Source organism: Petaurus breviceps, unplaced genomic scaffold, assembly GCF_028583685.1.
Source record: "Petaurus breviceps papuanus isolate PSGF00001 unplaced genomic scaffold, PetGlider_PUasm1.0 90603, whole genome shotgun sequence".
Taxonomy (NCBI): Eukaryota; Metazoa; Chordata; class Mammalia; order Diprotodontia; family Petauridae; genus Petaurus; species Petaurus breviceps.
The window spans coordinates 807,385-827,592 of NW_027187284.1; the positions used below are offsets into that span (position 1 = coordinate 807,385).

General features: G+C 36.6%; 1 protein-coding gene and 1 pseudogene across 10 annotated transcripts in view; both read right to left on the reverse strand.

Moving 5' to 3' along the window:
• LOC138142774 (peroxisomal leader peptide-processing protease pseudogene) overlaps window positions 1-4,930 on the reverse strand; it is a 7,812-nt pseudogene extending 2,882 nt beyond the window's left edge.
• The window catches only part of DMD (dystrophin), a 2,504,498-nt gene that overhangs the window by 670,785 nt on the left and 1,813,505 nt on the right, over window positions 1-20,208 (reverse strand). For all 10 annotated transcript variants that reach the window (XM_069063824.1, XM_069063827.1, XM_069063826.1 and 7 more), the window contains one exon: window positions 12,056-12,173. In XM_069063824.1, coding sequence (XP_068919925.1) covers window positions 12,056-12,173 — 118 coding nt within the window. The remainder of the gene's footprint in view (window positions 1-12,055; window positions 12,174-20,208) is intronic.

Below are 20,208 nucleotides of genomic sequence, written 5' to 3' on the forward strand. Positions count from 1 at the left end.
GAGAGAGAGAGAGAGAGAGAGAGAGAGAGAGAGAAGATTCAGTACAGTCAGTTGAAATTTAGGGCTTTAGGGGTGGCCAGGTAGCACAGCGAGTAAGAGCACTGGCCCCAGTGTCGGGATGACCTGGGGATCAAATCTGGGCTCAGACACTTAGCACCCACCCAGAAACACCTGGCCTTGTAACCGTGAGCAAGTTACTTAACCCCAATTGCTTAAAAAAAAAAAAAAAAGAAAGAAATGTAGGGCTTTATATCTGCAGCACCAAGCATAATATTTTGCAAAAAGTGGATGTTAAATGAATATTGGGTAGAATGAATTGCATTCAATTAGAGATTCAAAGTCAAATGTCAGGAAAGACCTCTTCACTTTTGTTAACTGTGAAATAAACAGAGGTGATACTTATGCCTAAATACAGGGTACTAGGTTATTTTTTTTTTTAAGTAATGCCCAAAGACAGGATCCCGACCACTTTGCACCTTGACTGCTTCTAGGTATAAAGGTTTTGAGTCCAACATTACAATTCCCTTGAGATAGGAGCTGAAAAGAGTAATTAAGATTTCTGAAACAAACTCAATAACTGGTTAGGCAGAGGGAACACAGGACAGTAATTAAAATAAAACACAAAAACCTAGTCATTGTAAAGAAGTCAATACTTATCATTTGACCTCACTTAAAATACAATTCACTCTCTTAACTAACCAAGCTGATTACAACCAGGTTATATTCAAATAAGTAACCTGGACAAGACAATGAAAATCACAGAAGTCTATAGATAGAGTGAAACATATTCATATGAAGACAGCCACTCACACTGAGATTTTACCAAGGGTATTACAAGTGCACAGGGATTTCTTTACTCAATTTCCTCTAGATAGAATTTAATTACTATGTATGGATTTTCCCAGATGTACAAAGTTATAAACCATGATTTACCTGGGAGGAAAAAATATTTTAATATAAGATTCCATACATATTAAACAAGTTTTACTTTATCTGAGTCCTTCCTAAATATTTCATTTCTGGCAATTTCATAGAGATAATGAAGCAGGGGAAAACCTTCAAATAAGGGGATTCATTTTTATGAGTTGCTATTTTATTTCTGTCCCTTTCAAGGGGAAGTCTAAATCTATACAAAGAAAATTCTATTTAAAACACTATTGGAATTTTATGAGTATTGAATTTCCTTCCCATTTCAAAGATTACAAATGGAGAGATATACTGCAGTGCCAAAGGGCTGAAAATGACATTGTTTAGATAAACATGCCTTGTCATAAAAGTCTCGATACCATTCTTAGTGGACCCAATCACATCTCTGAGGTAGTATTAAAGCTTGGGTTCTTAATAAGCAAATGACATGTTAAAATAGACACTTGCTTTCAAGAAAATGATTTTTTTTTGGTGATTTGGATTAGAATCTTTCCATTAAGCCAGAGACATTCATAAAGGCAATCTTAAAAGGCATAAGAACAAGGAAGCAGAACAATTCAAATCACTAGGCATTAACAGCAAGATGCAAACGTACTCAGGTCACTCAATTTTTCTTTACATTAGGTGAAATATGAGGGGGGGGGAACCCATCAATGCTCTATGAAAAAAAATCCTTTACAGAGTAAGTGGAAAATATTTAGAGAGTGCTGATTGGAGGCTTTACCATGAATACCTAGCTATTCTTTTGTGAAAAGAAATACTCAAAATAAATTTTCATTTGTGGAATAAAATGTGAGATGTCTATGTGCTACATTCAAATTTGCATTTTAAAAATCCCTTATTTTAGATTGTTCTTAGACATGATACATAGGTGACTCACAAGTGGGATGGTTATTCAGTCTCTCAGTTGTTATGCAATGTATTAGGAGCTAGCCCTCTTTGGAAACTCAGTCACTATTTCAGGCCATTGTGGTTTAGAAGTTAGCTAAAGTAATGCTAATGCAAACTCAACAACAACCTTTATAAGTAGACACATATGCAAATATTCCATGTAAGCCACAGATGTCTCATACTGTGGCCCACAATATTTCCATGTGCAATCTTAACTGGATTAAAATGTAATTAGGAAATATTTAACAAGATGAATAAAAATACAGTAGAACATGTATAATATTAAACTTTGGCTTTCTAAGTATCCTCTTTTTATTTCAGTCTGACTTCATTGATTTAAAGTATGGATTCAAGAATCATCTATACCAGTTATGCAGTGCTTTTTATTGAGCATTAAGATGGGAAACAAGGAAATGTATTGACAGATTTTTCTATGCCACGGTAGTCTTGCTCAGCTTTTAATAGACACGACCTTCCAGCAAGTGATTCATTTATACACCGAAGGAGTCCATTTAACCATATAATATAAGAGCTTTTCTCCCTAAAAATAGCATATATCAATGTTCAATTGCTTAGCCAACTATAATAATTTAAATTAAAAAGTAGACATGGGATGCATAGCTGAAAGAATTCTCAAAAACGTCCAAGGCCTTCAATATTACAGAGGAAGTGACTCAGACTCAGAGGTTTATTTACACAATGTCACATAGATAGTAATTAGCAAGGATTTTAAATAAGGTTTTCTGTCTCCAAATCTGATTTTTTTTTCTTACTTTAACAAACTACCTCCCAAAAAGGACTATCTTAATTTTCAGTTATTTTTCACCAAGCTAATTAAATGTGTCTGACTCTTTCCTGGCCATTTTCCCCTAGGAAGTAAATCAAAACAGAAACAGAGAAGACCTTCAGGTCTAGTGATAGAGAGTCCCAAGTTATGATTACTAAAATACTATGGGGCATTCCATAGTAGCAGGATATAAGTGTCTTGAGGGCAGTGGCTGTTTTTGCCTTTGAATCTAGCACACTGTCAGGACATAAAGTGCTTAAGTATATACATTCTTACATTTAATAAATGTTTATTAAGTGGATATTGAATCCTTACTAATATGTGACAATGTAATTAATGTTATGGATTTTATACAAATTTCCAATTGGGTATCGTATTAGCTAATGTTTTCTTGAGCATTTAGAAGTATTCAGGGGTGGCTAGGTGGCGCAATGAGTAAAGCGCCGGCCCTGGAGTCAGGAGGACCCAAGTTCGCTTCGGGCCTCAGACACTTAACACCCACACACACAAAAAAACTAGCCATGTAACCTTGGGCAAGTTACTTAACCCCAATTGCCCTCTAAAAGAAAAAAAAAGTATTTTATGAATGTTATTGCATTATGTATGAATACAAGTAAAGTAATCATTCCAGAGCTCTTTTAGATAGAAAGCAGTTTGGCAACTTGCCTCCTTTCTTACTTTGCCTTCTATGTACATCAAAAAATTATTAGGTACAGACTCCAAACTTTAGAATTAAAATAGTACATGGATTCTCTTTAATCAACAAGAAACGTCTTTTTGCATAGGTAAAAAAAATATTCTCAGTTATATGGAATCCAATATATGTTGGTGAGATTTGCTTTGTTGGTTAGGAGCTAGTTATTATCACTGGCCCTCTTCAATTGCATAATTGACATCCAGTTTGAAATGTCCAATAGGAAACTGGTGATATAAGACAGAACTCTGGGGAGAAATTGGAGCTTCAGACATGCCCCCCATACATGTGTATGTACACACATACAGATGCATGCACATGTATGCTTACATGTGTGATTATACACATGTGTATGTGTGTATACATCAGGAATGTTTGAAAGGAAGGAAGTAGTAGGTAAAAAAATATGGGTGAGAGGAATATGATAGACACAATTTGCTAGAGAAAATTGGAAGGGATCAGATCCAGGGCAAATGGAAATGGGTTGGACTTTCTAAGAAGGGTTGCCACATTGCTAGATACTGGAGGAAAGGAAGAAAGTATAGAGGATAAAGAGAGAATTAAGAGATAGTGAGAAGAGGGAACTCACAATGGATGGTTTTGAGTTTCTCAGTAAAGCAAGAAGAAAGGACCTCAGCAGAGAAAGAGTGTGAAGAGAAAAATGAGAGATTTGAGAAGATATTAGAAAGTTTGGAATAACTGCTCTGGAAAATAAGGGAGTCAATTAAGGAAGAATAAAAAGTTTCCTTTATTAGAAGTAATACATACACACACACATATATGTATACATACATTATGTACATCAAGGAAGGAAGGAAATAAGCATTTAGTAAGTACCTACTATTCTCTAAGCACTGTTAACAGCTTTAAAAATATTATCTTATTTATTCTCACAACAACTCTGGGAAATAGGTGCTATTATTATTTCTATTTTACAGTTAAGGAAACTGAGGTTGACAGAGGTTAAATGACCCAGAATCATAAAACTAATACATGTCTGAGGCCGACTTTGAACTCAGTATTTGATCCAAAGCATTACCCAGCCAGGTGGCCTCAAAGATCATAGGCTCTTTTTTCCAGCCCAGCCCCTACAACTTTCATCAAGGAAGCAACATCTATGGAAAACCTAGCACCTGCAAGGCAGCTAAGATAATTTAGAAAGCAGAATGTGCCAGAAGAGTCAAATTACTGCTATCACCTCAAACACCATATTTCCTTAGATTTTGATTGAGACAGACCAAGACCATGACCTCAAGAGTCCTGGGAATAGCAATGATCACCAGCTCTGCTTCTAACCCAGACACTACAGCTATCAATAAAGCAAGCAATCACTGTGGAAAAGTGACTCACCTTCTTCACCACCACTAATACCAACTGATGGCCAACTGCCACTGTTGAACACAGAACTCTGTTAGTCCTAGCAACCCCCAGACCACTGGTCCTGCTTTTACCTCATCCCTCAAAGACATTATTAAAGAAGCAACCCCTGGCCACAAGGACCTGGCAGCTGCTTCCGCAGGTACTGTATCTCCTGTATCCTCAACAACCAACACTACTAAAGATGCAGAAAAGAAAGTTTTTGTCACCAAAATCCTTAGCACTGTTAAATGGTTCAATTTGTCAACTATCATATGGTGTTGATGAAAATGACATTAAAGCAGATGCACTACCATCTGCTTTGTTGCTATACTCTCAGGACCACTAAACCTTTCAATTTGACTAGGTTATCTATGTTATCTCTCCCATTAGAATGTGAGCTCCTTGATGTCCAGGACTATTCCAACTTTTTAGTGTTCTTTTTTTTTCCAATACTTAGCAAGCAAGGTAAGGGCTTTAAGAAATGCTTTTTTATTCATTCATTCATTCAATGAAAGTCTCTCCATGGGGAAGAAATTCCCTCTGTTCATATTAGATACTTCAAAGTTTCTTTGATGGAGTCAGGAATGTGTTAATAATGTTTCCAAAAGAGTCTAATTTATGTCTAGAGATAATAGTTTAATCACTAATTATATAATTGTGGTCCCATATGTTAAATAGAATTGAAAAAGAAATCTTATGAAGATTCATTTTAAATAAACACAAAATACTGGCTTGGATGATCCGTGTGATCTATAAATGATTCTAAGCTTTGAAACAGTTCTCATCTGCCAATGTCTTTTCCCAAATCAAAAACAAATGCAGAGAGAGCTAAACTAGTTCTTTCTTAACACCTTTTTGAATCAGCAAGTATTTTAATCAGTAAATTCCAGAGCAAAAATGGAAAAGAAAAAGAAAGATGACTAATCAGAGATTATATCATATCCTAAATCACTAACTTGGAAATAAGGAAGGATTTGAAACATGGTTGGTATGTACATCCTTATTTGAAGTAAAGTAGAATCCCATTATAACGTGACTCTTTACATGACAGATGCTGTTTTATCCTCAGGCAAATCATGCCTTAGAAAAAGGACTATATATAGAATAAAAGCCCAATATGTAGCACTGTTTAGCTAGCAGGTCAGTATTAGTATTGTGTCCTAATTTCATTTATAAAGGGATATGTATATATATGTATGTGTGTATATGTATGTATACGTATATATGTATAAACATACACACACACATACACTATGGGAAAACCCCTTAAACCATTTATCTCCATCTTAAGCATTTGTACATCATGTATATGAAGTTAGAGAGGAGACATAAATATGTATAAATAAAAAAAAAGATAAGAGATAAATAGATTGGTAGTCAAACAGACAGATAGATAGACAGATAGATGATAGATAAGAAGCAAGAAAAGCACTATTCACTTTACTAGAATCTTTCTGAAGTATAGTTGATGCAGGAAAGAGGCAGAGAGTGTAGAATTTGCATTACAAGAATTCTTTCAAATTAAATTTGACATAACTTCAAATTAATTTAATTCACTAAAACTTAATTGTCTAATATGTACAAGGCATAGTGATAGGGGGTTGGTGTACAAAGGTGGGTATAAAAACAAAACAAAAGTCCTATCTCTCAAAGAGCCAGAAAAGTATACTTGAAGGTCAGAAATAATGGGGCAAAAGAGAATCCTAGATGATGTTCTTTAGGTGGGAGAGCAGACTCTTAGTTGAGGACATGACAAAATGTCTCCAAAAGGAGTGTTATGGAATGAGAATCTAAGATCTTCCCTGCCTCTAGGCCCTTTGATAGGTTTAAGAGACTCTGAGAAACTTCCCTGATTTGACAATATGCTCTGCCCCCTAATAGGCTGAATGTGGTCACATGGAGCCTGTGGTGGGAGACTTGTTTTTGAGGAATTCCCATGCCTTGTTGCTTTGTGATTTTGCAGTTGGTCAAGAGGGCTGTGACATTCTCTGATCCAGGAGAAGGCTATATATACCCTGATGTGAGATTTTGTTTTGGGGCTCACTTTGGAAAGAGGTGTGTGATTTGACTAGAAGAGATCTGGGCAGCCAAAGCTTTCAAAGCCAGGGGGCTTTGAAAACCCATATATTGGTACTTCCCTCCTGGTAACTGACTAGGTATGGATGTAATGGTCAGACAGCTGGAAGCCTGTCTGCTGATCTGTTTCTCTGTCTGCTTATAACTTCTGTCTGTATTCTTTGAAGTTTGGGGTGCTGACCTTTTTCCCCTGAACTAGATAAATGACATATGTTTGGTTAAAGCAAGATTGTTAACCCATTTTGAGTTGCTTTCCTTTAGAAAAGCAGATCTAAGAACCTGTGTTGGCAGCCACCCTGGGTATGTTAGGGTGCTTGCTGCTACAAGGAGATGGCATCCAATCTCTGTCATGGAGGGTAATAGAAAAGATGAAGCAGGTAAGGAAACAATGTATTTTAGGCAAGGGGATATGGCTTATGCAAATGCATGAAGGCCACTGATGGAATGGTGAGTCCTGGGAAAATCTAGTAGTTTAGTTTGGTTGGAACATAGAACATAAAAGAAGCGTGAAATAAGGTTTGAAAGGCAGGTTGGAGCTAGATGTGAAAGCAGGCCGAGGAGTTCGATTCTAGTCTAGAGTCAAAAAGGAGACAGTGAAAGGGGTGTGTGTGTGCGTGTGTGTGTGTGTGTGTGCACGCACAAGTGTGTGTTTAACAGGGGAGTGACATTGTCATCTCTGTTCCTTTGGGAAATTATTTTTGTAGCTGTTTGAAGAATGGACATGAGGGGGAAAGAGACTGGAGGCAGGGATATCAATGTGGAGATGATTATAATTGAGTTGAGTGATGATAACAGAATGAACCAAGGTTCAGGTGATGTGAACATAGAATAAGGGATAGCTAGGAGAGATGCTCTGGGGTAGAATCAATTGGAGCTTGCAAATGACTGAATATGGAATGTTAAGAAGAAAAAGGAGTAAAAGAAAGAATATTCGCTTTCAAGATGATTTAAGGGATGGTGGTGCTATCAAGAGAAATAAGGAATTTGAGAAGAGGGATGAGTCTTAGGGATGAAGAAGATGATGAAGCTAATTTTTAACATGAGAACTCTGAGGCAATGGTGAGACATTCAGGGATAAATGTCTAGCAGGCAGTTGGAGATAAGGAAATAGTAGTCAAGTAAGAGATTGGAGCTAGATATTTAGATTTAGTGCTCTAGAGATAACAACTATAGAAATTAGATTAGATAATATAGGAAGAAATTATATTTAGAGAAGACTTAAGACAGAAACATGGGGGACCTCTATGCTTAGGGAACAGAAATTGATAATGAGTTAATAAAGAATATTCAGAAGCAATGATCAGAGAGGCAGAATAAGAACGAAGAGAGATTCAAAGGAGAAAAGAGTATCTAAGAGATTGTCAACAGTGTTGAAAGCAGAAGATATGTTACAATAGCTGAGAATGAGAAAAGGTCATCAAATTTAGCTCTGTTGACCTTTAGGAAAATCATGTGGATGGCACTGGCATTGGAAGCCAGATGGGAAAGAACTGAAAAGTAAGTAGGTGATAAGGAAGTAGAAGGGATAGCTAGGTGGTGCAGTGGATGGAGTGCCAGGTCTGGAGTCAGGAAGACCTTATTTCAAATCCAGCCTCATACACTTACTGGCTGTGTGCTCCTGGGCAAGTCACATAGCTTTGTTTGCTTCAGTTTCCTCATCTGTAAAATGAGCTAGAGAAGGCAACGGCAAACCACTCTAGTGTATTTGCTAAGAATGATGTCATGAAGAGTTGAATACAAAAAATGACTGAACAACAAGGAAGTAGAAAATTCAGAATATTCTTTCTAGGAGAAGGTGAAAGGGAAAAGAAACATAGAAGTCCATAGTCTGACGGCAAAGTCGAGTGAAAGTTTTTAAAAGCTAGGCAAAACCTGACCATATTTGTAAGCAGAGGGGAAGGAGCCAGTAGACAATGAGAGACTAAAGATAAGAGAGAGGGGAAATGGCAGAAGGGGTGAGTTCCAGAAGGAGACAGGAAGAAATGGGATGAAGGATATAGAGGGATTTGTTAGAACTTGTAAGACAGGCCACAGGGAAACATCATCTTAGGATTTATGCAGAGGAGTCAGAGGAATTCAAAATCAGAGACAGATTAGTTATACTTCCTCTGAATCCCCTAATTGCTGTCAAGGAAACTGACATCTTTCCTGTCACCCAGACTTACAATACTGGTATCTTCTTCAGCTCTTTGCTCACCCTACGGAAACCATCCATTACCAAATCTCACCATTCTCTCTACTCATAGATATAGTCACCACTCTAGTGCAGGCTCTCAACAGGACTCATTTGGCCAACCACAAAGTCCTTGCAACTGGTTTTCTTCCTTCAAGCTCCTCTGAACTCCTGTCTATCCTTCACTCCGCTACTGAGGAGATTTTTCTAAATCTTACTTTCGACCATGTCATGCTCCCCACTCCAGTAATGTCCAGTAGTTCATTATCTCCCCCGGGATCAAATACAAATCTAGCATTAAAGCTCTTAATAATCACTTGGTTCCATCCTCCTTTTCAGTCTTCTCAAACCTGCCTGTCTTTCATGCATTCTGTGCTCAAGAGAACCTAACCCACTTGCAGTTCCTCAAACATGACACTGCTTCCTTTTTCCTCACCTTTGCATTGGCTGTCACCTATACCTGGAATTTTCTGGCCTCTCACCTTCACCTCTTTAATCCTCCATCTACTGTCAAGAGGCAGCTCAAATGTGAGCTTCTACAAGATGCCTCTCTGCTAGTGCCTTCCTGATGAAATCACCTTCCATTTAACTTTGTATAGGTCTTGTATATGCATAGTTATTTACATGTGGTTGATCCAGTTGAGGAGGGAAGGCAGGGCAGTTGAGGTTAAGTGACCTGCCCAAGGTCACACAGCTAGCATGTCAAGTGTCTGAGGCCACATTTGAACTCAGGTCCTCCTGACTGCAGGGCTGCTGCTGCCTAGCAGCCCCCATGGGTTATATACTTTTTGAGGACAAGGACTGTTTTTTGCTTGCCTGCCTGGCCCTAGTGGGCATATGGAGGGAAAAATATGGTTGAAGATTTTGATCATAGGCAGAGCAGAATTTCAACACTGGTATACTGAAACATGCTACCATGGGGCAGAGTCTTGTCTTCTCATTTGCTTTTGGAAGGGATCTCAGTCCATGGTAATCTCTACACTTTGGGAGAACATGGTTGCCTTGTTTTTACTACATAACTGCTCTGCAACATCAATTTCTGGAAAGGTGTCTTAGAGTCTGTATTACATTAGTCTTTTCTATTTCTCTGCAACTTTCTTTTCTTTTTTTGTGTGATTTCTCTACACTTGATATCACTCCACCCTCTGAAGCCAGTCTTCTGGTATTAGGCAGAGTTCGTGATGTCACAACCTTTCAGAAACAGATGAGAGCAACATTATTGGTATGATACTTTTGGTGACTCTAACCTTACCGATGCAAAAAGATTATGACTATAAGAGTGTTTACTCAGTCACAGAGAATATATGGCACAAATGCAGAGAGAATGAGTGAAGATATAGAAAGATTTTGGGATACTGAGTAGGGGATATAAGACATATCATGACAGATGGTCTAAATCTTCTCAGTAAAGTAGGACACAAGATCATTTGATCATTTAGGGGGAAATGTGTTGAATTCCTACAGGAGAATTCTATAGCTGAATGGGAGTGGAAAAGTCAGAAAATAGGAATGTTCCAGACTTAAAAACAGCCAGGTGGAACAGCCCTGAGTCAGAAGGACCTGAGTTCAAATCCGACCTCAGACACTTGACACTTACTAGCTGTGTGACCCTAGGCAAGTCACTTAACTCCAATTGTCTTGCTAACTACAAACAAACAAACAAACAAACAAAAAGCAGCCAACACATGAATAGGGAAAGGACCAAGAATTTAGGAGTGGGAGACATTGCAATTGAATTGCAATTCATTGAAATGAATAACTAGAGAGCCAAGAATATCAAAGGGAATAACAAAGCCAGAATTGACATGATTGGGAAAACAGGGTTGTAGGGAGAGACTGCAGGTCATGGTGTGAATGAGGAGGAGGGTTAGAAAAAGTGAGGTAAAACAACCAAAGACTGTGCTCAGAAAATGGAAATTCAGCATTCAAAATCATAACATAGTTTTGAGTAATAGTGAGGTCTAAGGGAAGACCATCCCTATGAGGGACTGATGGTGTCTCTGTGATGCTGTGAGGTAGAGATGAATACTAAAGATGGATTTTATAGAAAGTGAGGGGTGGATGATCTGAGAGGCCTGGATTTTTGCTGTGATATCAAGAGGTAACTAAGTATGGGGACATTGAATGGGAAAGATATGACTATAAACATGTCAGAAGGGAGGAGAACCACCTGGTTATTCATAGATAACAGGAACAAGGACCTAAATGTAGTAATAAAGATAGATGGAATGGACCTCAAAGGATTTCAAATCAGTGAGTGATGGTGGCAATGGGAGGGTCTAGGTAGTAGTAGAAAGAAGGGGCAACTAAGTGGTATAGTGGGTAAGAGTGCTAGATTTGGAGTCAGGGGGACCTCAGTTCAAATCCCATCTTAGACACATGAGCTGTGTGTCCCTGGAGAAGTTTCTTAACTCCTCTCAGCCTTCAGTTATCTCATCTATAAAATACAGATAATAAGAGTTAGGGATTGTGAGGTCAAATGAATTATATGCATGAGGCTTTACAAATCTATAAATACTACACAACACTAACTCTAAATGCTAACTATGTAGTGAATTTTCTTTCTACCATAGTATTTCATGGAGCAAAAGAAGAAAAAAGAAAAACAGTTGGTCCTGTAAAGAGTGGGAAGGGGTAGCATATCTACTGGAAGAATCCAGGTTCCTATGAGCGCTGAAGATAGAAAGAACGAGAGGAGAAATGCTGTGGTGTAGGATGAAGCAGAGTTTGTTAACAATAGTTTGGGTGTGGGTGCAGGTAAGGGAGTAGTTTTGGGGGGGAGGGAGGATTCCAGAAGGAATAATAGAAATGTTGGGCAGAGAAGTGCAAGAGGCCAGGAGGTAGGAATCTGTTAGCCTTAGCAGAAAGAAAGCAACAAATATGGAGAAGCTAGTAGTGTAATTGGACTAAACAGATATAATTCTAATTAGAATTAAACAATTCTAATATCTAATTAAATAATTAAAATCAATAATAAATTAAATAATTCTAGTTAGAAAGAATTTTATTTAGTGTGTATTTCATAGGCTGAAAATGTTTAGATTCTTGAAGAAAAAATATAAAAACAGGCCCAATACCTTCATCATTATGACTATAACTTTCCAAGAATCTGCCCTGATTTTCACAGGGCGGCAGAAACACCACTTACTGCGATCAGTAATGATTGTTCTGGCCTCTTGGTTGCCGGTCTTGTTTTTCAAATTCTGTGCCGCAGTAATCAGTTCTTCCAGTTGGGGGCGCCGCTGCTCCAAATCCTGTAGTGTTGCCTAGTTCAACAAACGTATAAAATTAAAAGTAGCCCTCAATACTTATCTATAATGGATAAATTGTGGTCCTATTCAAGGATATCGCTGATATTTTCTGTTCTCTATAGTTCTGAGGGTTTTTCTTTTTAAGTGGGTAATTGCACTCTAGGCATGCATACATTTTGACGGAGGCAAAGTGCTCTATCTATGCACATTCTTTATTTATAGGAAGCAAAGTGTTATTTTCAAACTAAAGAAAAATATTTTTAGAATACATAGCAGAAGGGGTTATTAGAGACAAGCCCCTCCATCGGTAGTGGTTTATGCATAAAAATTTAACCAGAAAATGTTTTTCGTTCATAGATATGTGAGCAATTGCAAATGGAAATCTTGATTAAAGATTTGCTTCTTAATATTTAAAAGCTTTGGTTGAGCTGCATCACTACACTTGGGCTCATTTAAGTCAATATAAGAATTCTGAGATTAAGAAATGTCATTCTGAATTGTGACAACTTATTTAGTAGACAGATGACTGCTTGTGCTTGTAATCTAATTCTTTGTGAAGTCCTGATGAGACTATGAATTTCAGTAATGGAGAAAAGAAATCTTGCCTCTGCTGCTAACTACCTTCTAAATTTGGGGGAGTTACAGCTTCCTTATCCCTAATCTGTGGCGGTAAGATTAGTCAAAAAATCTTGAACTCTTTCTGCTTCTAAAAAGTAACAATAATATGAACATGTTTATATTTGCCTTTGACAACTATGAGCTGTGTGACCCTGGGTAAATCACTTAGACTTTAAGTGTCTAGGCCAGGGCTTCTTAAACCAGTTTTCCAGTGGCAACCCCTTTCCTGTTTGCAGCATTCTTTAGCTTGCTTGGCCTAAGGGTGTGCTGACTGCAAAGTGGGCATGCTTTGTGTGTAGAACCAAGGCTGAAGTGAACTTGTGTAATGTAATTTGGCAAACACTGCCAGAAACATCTCAGATTCATTATGCATTTGATTTTTTTTTTACTTTTTTTTGGAGGGGGGAAGGTAGGGAAATTGGGATTAAGTGACTTGCCCATGGTCATTGTAATGGGAATGTAAATTTAAAGATCTTCCCTGCCTCTAGGCTAAAGTGCATCTGGAGCCTGGGGTGGGAGGCTTGTTTTTCAGTAGATACTTCTTGATTGGCCAGTGAGTCAATAAGGTTGTTACATTCTCTGAGCCAGGAGAAGGCTATATAAGCCCTGATGTGTAGCTTTGTTTTGGGGCTCACTTTGAGAAGTGTTCTGTGATTTGATCAGATGAACTCTGGAAAGCCATTGTCCAGAGCCCCCCAGCTTTGAAACCCAAATGTTGTTTGGTATGGATGTAATGGTTGGACAGTTTGGAAATCTGTCTACTTGATCTGTTTTTGTCTTGATAATTCTGTCTGTATACTTTGAAGTTCAGGGTGCTGACCTTTTTCCCCTAAACTAGGTGAACAATACATATCTGACTGATTAAAGTAAGCTTGTTAACCCATTTTGAGTTGCTTTCCTTTAATAAAGCAGATCCAAGAACCTGTATGGGCAGCCACCCTGGGGATGCTTGGGGTGCTTGCCGCTACAGTCATATGGCTAGTTTTGTATTAAGAGTCTGAGGCCAGATTTGAACTCAGGTACTCCTGACTCTAGGGCTGGTGCTCTATTCATTGTGCCCCCTAGCTGCCTCCTATGCATTTAATTTTTAATTAATATTTGGTCATTGAGGGTTCAGGAACCTTTTACTGTTGCCAAATTTCTCAGGACCCCATATGGGTCGAGATCCACAGTTTAAGAAGTACTGTGGCAGGGCGGCTAGGTGGCGTAGTGAATAGAGCACCGGCCCTGGAGTCAGGAGGACCTGAGTTCAAATTTGACCTCAGACACTTAACACATAAAAAACTAGCTGTTGTGACCTTGGGCAAGTCGCTTAACCTCGATTACCCTCTAAAAAGCAAAAAAAAAAAGGAAGCTCTGTGACAACACTACAAGATGATAAATTTTTTTCTTTAAATGTAACACACTGCCCTGGCACATGGAAAAAGCTTAACAAATGCTTTTTGACTTACTCATAAGTTGGAGAGAAGGTGCTAGCTTGCATGAGTAGAGGAAGTTTACATACCTGTACCAATGAGATTACAAGTCCCATCCCTATCTATCTATCTATCTATCTATCTATCTATCTATCTATCTATCTATCTATCTATAATCTATCTATTTATATGTATGTATGTATATGTGTGTATATTCAAACACAAAGATGTACATATAAACATACATACATACACATATACATAGTGTTTGTGTATATATGTATGTTTTGTATATATGTGCACGTATGCAGGGAGACAGAGAGGTTGCCGCCAAATCTAAATCTTGGGTCCTAATTAAGACATGAAATGTTTCTTTAATGAAGTTTAATTTCTTTAATGAAATACATTCTAATCATGTCAAGCTTTTTTTTTTAAATAAAGGTTTATTGTTTAAGTTGTCATAATATATACTCTGATAAATACACATTTGCTATATAGGTGGGAACTTTTGCTTTAGAACATTTCTTCCTTACATAGTAATTCTTTAAATATTTTAAAATAATGTGTTTTCTATATTCTGTTTTTTATTACCTACACTTCCTAATGTTTATCTCTGATCTGCTTTTTCCAGAGAGTAATTATTTATAACAAGAATGGTTCAGCAAAACTATCCAATACAAGAGAAGTATTTGACACAATATTCAGTGTTCCAAAACCATAATATCCCATCTATGCAAAGAAATGGGGGAAGAAACCTTCCCATAACTATCTTTTGGGAACAAGCTTGGTCATTTTACAGCATTTGGTTTCCATTGATTTATTGTTATAATTTTGATTTCTATTATTCTGGTCCTTGTGTATATTGGTTTCCTTTTTTTTTTTTTTTGCTTACTTCACTATGAATCAGGTTATTTTAGTCTTCACATGCTTTTCTGTCTTCATAATATTCATAATTTTTGGAGCACAATAATATTTCATTACATTAATGGGCAAAACCCAACAACTCATCTAGCCATTCCATATTTGACAGGTATTTAGTTTATTTCCAGATATTTACTATTACAAAAAGTACAGCTATAAATATTTTTATTTATATGGGATCTTTCTTTTTTTCACTTGATCTCCTTTGTGGGTATGTGTGTGTCTTTGGAGATATTGTCTTATTCAAGATAATATATGTGTATGTACATAATAGTATATATCTAAATACTATGTGTGTATATATGTGCACATACACTTCTCATTTGAGATAATATATGGACACACACAAATATTATCACATTTGACCCTTATAAAAACCCCAAGACGTAGGTGCTATTATTATCTACATTTTAGAGTTGAAGAAACTGAAGTAAACAAGGTAAGTGACTTGACAAGGGTCATAAAGTTAGTATCTGAGGCAGGATTTGAACTTAGGTCTTTCAGATTCCAGGCCCCTCAATATTAAGGCACCTAGATGGCCTCAGTAGATAAAGAAGAGAGTGTGGCATCAGGAAGACTGGGATTCAAATCCAGCCTCAGACACTAGCTGTGTATCCCTGGGCAAGTCACTTAACCTCTGTCTGCTTCAGTTTCCTCAACTATAAAGTTGGGATAATAATAAGACCAATCTCCTAGGGTTATTGTGAGAATCAAATGAGATATTTGTAAAAAGGGTTTAACATAGAGTAGATGATATAGAAATGCTTATTTCCTTTCCTTCAGTGAAAGGGTCGAAGAGTGTGACTTTTTAGGCATTTTCTTCACATAATTGCAGGCTGCTTTCAAGCAACCAAAAATGGACCAATATTCCATCGTTACACCAACAATATATTAGTGTGCCCACATATGACTCCTTCAGTACTTGACTGTTCCCAGATTTTGATATTTTTGCCAATTGGTTTATTGTGAGGTGAAACTTTGGAATCAGTTTTTGCTTTATAGGTCTCATATTAGTGAGTTGAAGCATTCTAAACTAGTTATTCTTGCCATTTGCATCTTTGAATACAAATAAAAATGAAAATCTTTATATTAAGATTTGGAAGCCACCTTAAGTTTATTTAAAAAAAAACTGCCTTAAAAATGTCTAATAGAGTATCTTCTTTATTTAGTGAACCTTGCTTTTAAAAAAATATTTTATTCATATATTTGAGGGGTAGCAATGACATAGCCAGTCACCATGGAATTTTCTCTATGTAAGCATCAATATATAATCACTGTCACCTGAGTTTCTCCACAAAGGCAGGACAGCATTCTGTATTAATTTCCTCACAAAATGTGTAGACTGATTTGAGATGTGAAAAATCTTCCTATGTAGTAAATCAAAAGGGATTCTAAAATGTGAAGACTTGCTATTTTAAGAAAGTGCAAGGTAGAAAAATGGTAGATATTGAGTTTATGAAGTGACCTATTTTCTCCTACTAATTTTACAGGACTTTTTCTTTCCCTCTAAAAGGTCACATTTTTACCCTACTAGGAAGCAGTGGGCAGCTTGACTTCAGAATTCAGGCTCAATAGCTTTTGGTCAGAAATATTAAAACAGTAGAAAGGAGTGATCCAAATACTACACATTTTATTTGAGAGTTTGTTCCCTTACTGTATTGAAAAGCTGGTGGGATCAACTTTTAACAAATTTTCCACATTTGTAGACAGTGATTGTTCAAAAGAAAAATCCAATTTTCAGGTTTCTAACTTTTATGGTTTCTTTACACAAAGGAGTGTTTGAAATATGGAACAAATTGCCAGACAGCAATTGAAGTAAGTAGTATAAGTCAGTTGGAGAGAACTGAACATATTCTATAGTAGAAGATATATATAGTCATAGATAGATTTTAAAGAGATAAACATTTTCTTGGGGTAAAATGATAAGACCAATTATCTATGAAATATTCAACTAAACATGTACTTTTGAATTTGGTATTTGTAGAAGTTTTAATATATTCAGCATCTTTTCAGACAGCAATTGTCCAGAAATTTCTGATAAGGCTATCTTTATTCTATAGGTTCAAGTAAGCATTTTGAGTAACATGGAGGACAAACTATATGGTTTCTGTATTTTGGGGGAAAATGAAAAAAAGTTTCTAAATACTCTGATATTTTAAGAATTTAGCTTATATTTATCAACTTTGAAAAACTGGGTTTCTTTTGCCTGCTCTCCCTTATATAGATAAATTGTACAATTCAAAACCATTCTAATACTTTGGGTTTTTTTCTTTCCTTTAGGAATTCAAAGTTCAATTAAGAAGTATGTTTTAGAAGTGACTTGATCAACTTCAATCTGAATTTTAATAGATACTAAATTAAAACTGACCACAATGAATAGTTTTATCGCAGAAATTAGCAAGCATGTCAGTTTAGACTTAAAACAGTCCATTTTCCTCTCTAATGAACAAAATAGCTCTTAGGGTATTGTGAAACTGGTTCTCTAGTTGGATGCTTCTCTAATTCTGCTGACAGATACATGCTATGTAACTACCTGAGAAGACTATTAATAGCATTCTTTGAAGCAAGTTCCTTGAAAATTTTAGAAAATGAAACACTGTATAATTTAAAGCACCAGGAATTCTCACAGCATTTCTGTTTATATATTTTACTTCCTTATGCATGGATCAACCAGGTATCCAAATGTTTACATAGAGAAATAAACTAAGAGAAATAAAATACAAATCACTCATATAGCTAATGACCTTAGCAAAACCAAACCTATTTGTTGAATGACTAACCTGAATTTGAAGAATTTCGGAATAGGAAATTTTCCTTTATAGAGGGCAAAGGGAAGGATATGAATATGATGCTCATTTATTTTATTTTGATTTTGAACTAAAAAGACTACAGAGGTCAAATCCTAGATCATTCTTGCTACTGGGACCGTTGCAGAGAATGTGGTACTGCTTGAGTGTCAGAGAAGGGTGTTAATCAGCCACACCTGAAGGCCAACCCATCTACCCATCAAAGTTGCCTTACATTTGCCAGGGGAGGTCCCAATGATGTATTCTCAGATCAATCAGAAGGAAGACACACCTGGATTTGAAGGGCCCTGTGATCCTTAGGTGGGGTCTTTGGCTTCCAAGAGAGACCAATGACTTCAATTTATTGGTTACCCCTAGCTTAACTAATAAATCTATTAAATCATTCTCAGAATTTTGTCTCCTGTAATTTCATTTGGCATAGTTTATACCTGCACAGAACACGTTTATTAGAAATCCATCTTGAAGGGGCGGCCAGGTAGCTCAGTGAGTAAGAGCACTGGCCCCAGAGTTAGGGTGACCTGGGATCAAATCCAGACTCTGATATTTAGCACCACACCCAGAAATAACTGGCCCTGTAAACCTTGAGCAAGTTACTTAACCCTGTTTGCTTAAAAAAAAAAAAAGAAATCCAACTTGAATGAACAGAGCAGAACAATGTAAAGTACTCAACATTATCTAAGTTTTTTGCTTATATTTTATTGCTTATATATTACCTACTATCTAAATTATCTAATACTATCTACTAAATTATCTAATATTATCTACTACTACAATTTATTGCTTATATATTATCTACTATCTAAACAAAAACAACTATTGGAGAGGGAACAAAACTATCCTATTTCAAAGGAATCTTCAGACAACTATTGGGCTACATACACTAAGAACATCTTACCCCTTGGAGATCTGAATTCATAATGGACTCCACTAGCTGAGAGAAAATGGAGGGAAAAAAAAAGAATGATAAACTCCTATCTCCAAATGAAATCTGAATCACAAGGTTTTATGTTACCAAGTCTCCCCTGTGGTAAGGGAAGCTATTACAAAAACAGCTGGTTATTTCACTTGAAATTGTTGCAAAGAATTTAATGGTATTCTTTAAAATGAAATGCCACATACAATCAGATTAGAATGGAAAATATCACATTTTTACTTAACCTATATCTAATAATATATTTTAGCTAAAAATAATAAGTAACAGATTTGGAAAAAAATGTATCTTTAATTTTTTGTTCCCTGATAGTCAATATTATTTTCATAGCAAGTTAAAGTTAGTTACAATTTCAATACAAGTCCCTAATTATTTTCATAGGTTTCTGAATGAAAGGCATTATGGTATAGAGGAAGGAGAGAAATTGGAGTGAGGAAGACCTGACCTTTATCCCTGCCTCTCACAGATAATGGATCTGAGGTAATATAATATAATGATAATATAATATAATATAATGAGAGGTACCAAGTAACTTTCTTAATACTATAATATGCAGAGGAGTTGTTCATCTAGTATGGGTGGAAGGAGAATCTATTGTGGAACTTCTCCACACAGATGAATGATAAAAACAAAACAAAATAAAAAACACCCACCATATCCAAGAGACCTCCAAATGTGAATTCAGTTGGATGAAAAGAAATATTAGTGCTGAAGTATTATAATTAGAATTCTCAAGAATGATGCTGTGTCTAGTTTAAGAAACCACCCATAAAGACTGATGCCAAAAACAAGGGGGAAATAAGAATTTAAACCAGGTATCTGCTAAACTGCAGTCTTTATAGTTTGCCAGAATATGTTTAGCTCATTGTGTGTCAATCCCTTTGATTCTTTTCTGCAAGGTAATCTCTTTAGTTTCATTTATTTTTAAAGATACTCCTTTGGCTAAACCTTAATGAGGCATAGCTTGTTGTAGGTTTAGCTTGGTGTAGGGTCTAGCAAGCCAACCTTGACAGGAGGAAATGGGTTCAAATCCTGCCTCTGTCACATATCATCTGTGTGACCTTGGGCACATCACCTCTCAGTGCTCTGGACAACTAAGACCTCAAGTTGAAGAGAAAGTTCTGATTTGCATCAATGGAGGGAACTTTCACATTCAAAAGTTTTGTATATCAAATCATAGGCTTAGTCCCTAACCCCTGAGAGAGGAGGTAGGATTTTGGCAAGGAGAAAGGAGGGGAAGAGTATTATATATGGCTGAAATAGAGGGAAAACACATGGAAACAGACATTTGCCAGGGTCTGTTCGTAAGAAATGAGGACATCATCCTGACCGGTAATGAGGATTATTGGAGAGTATTA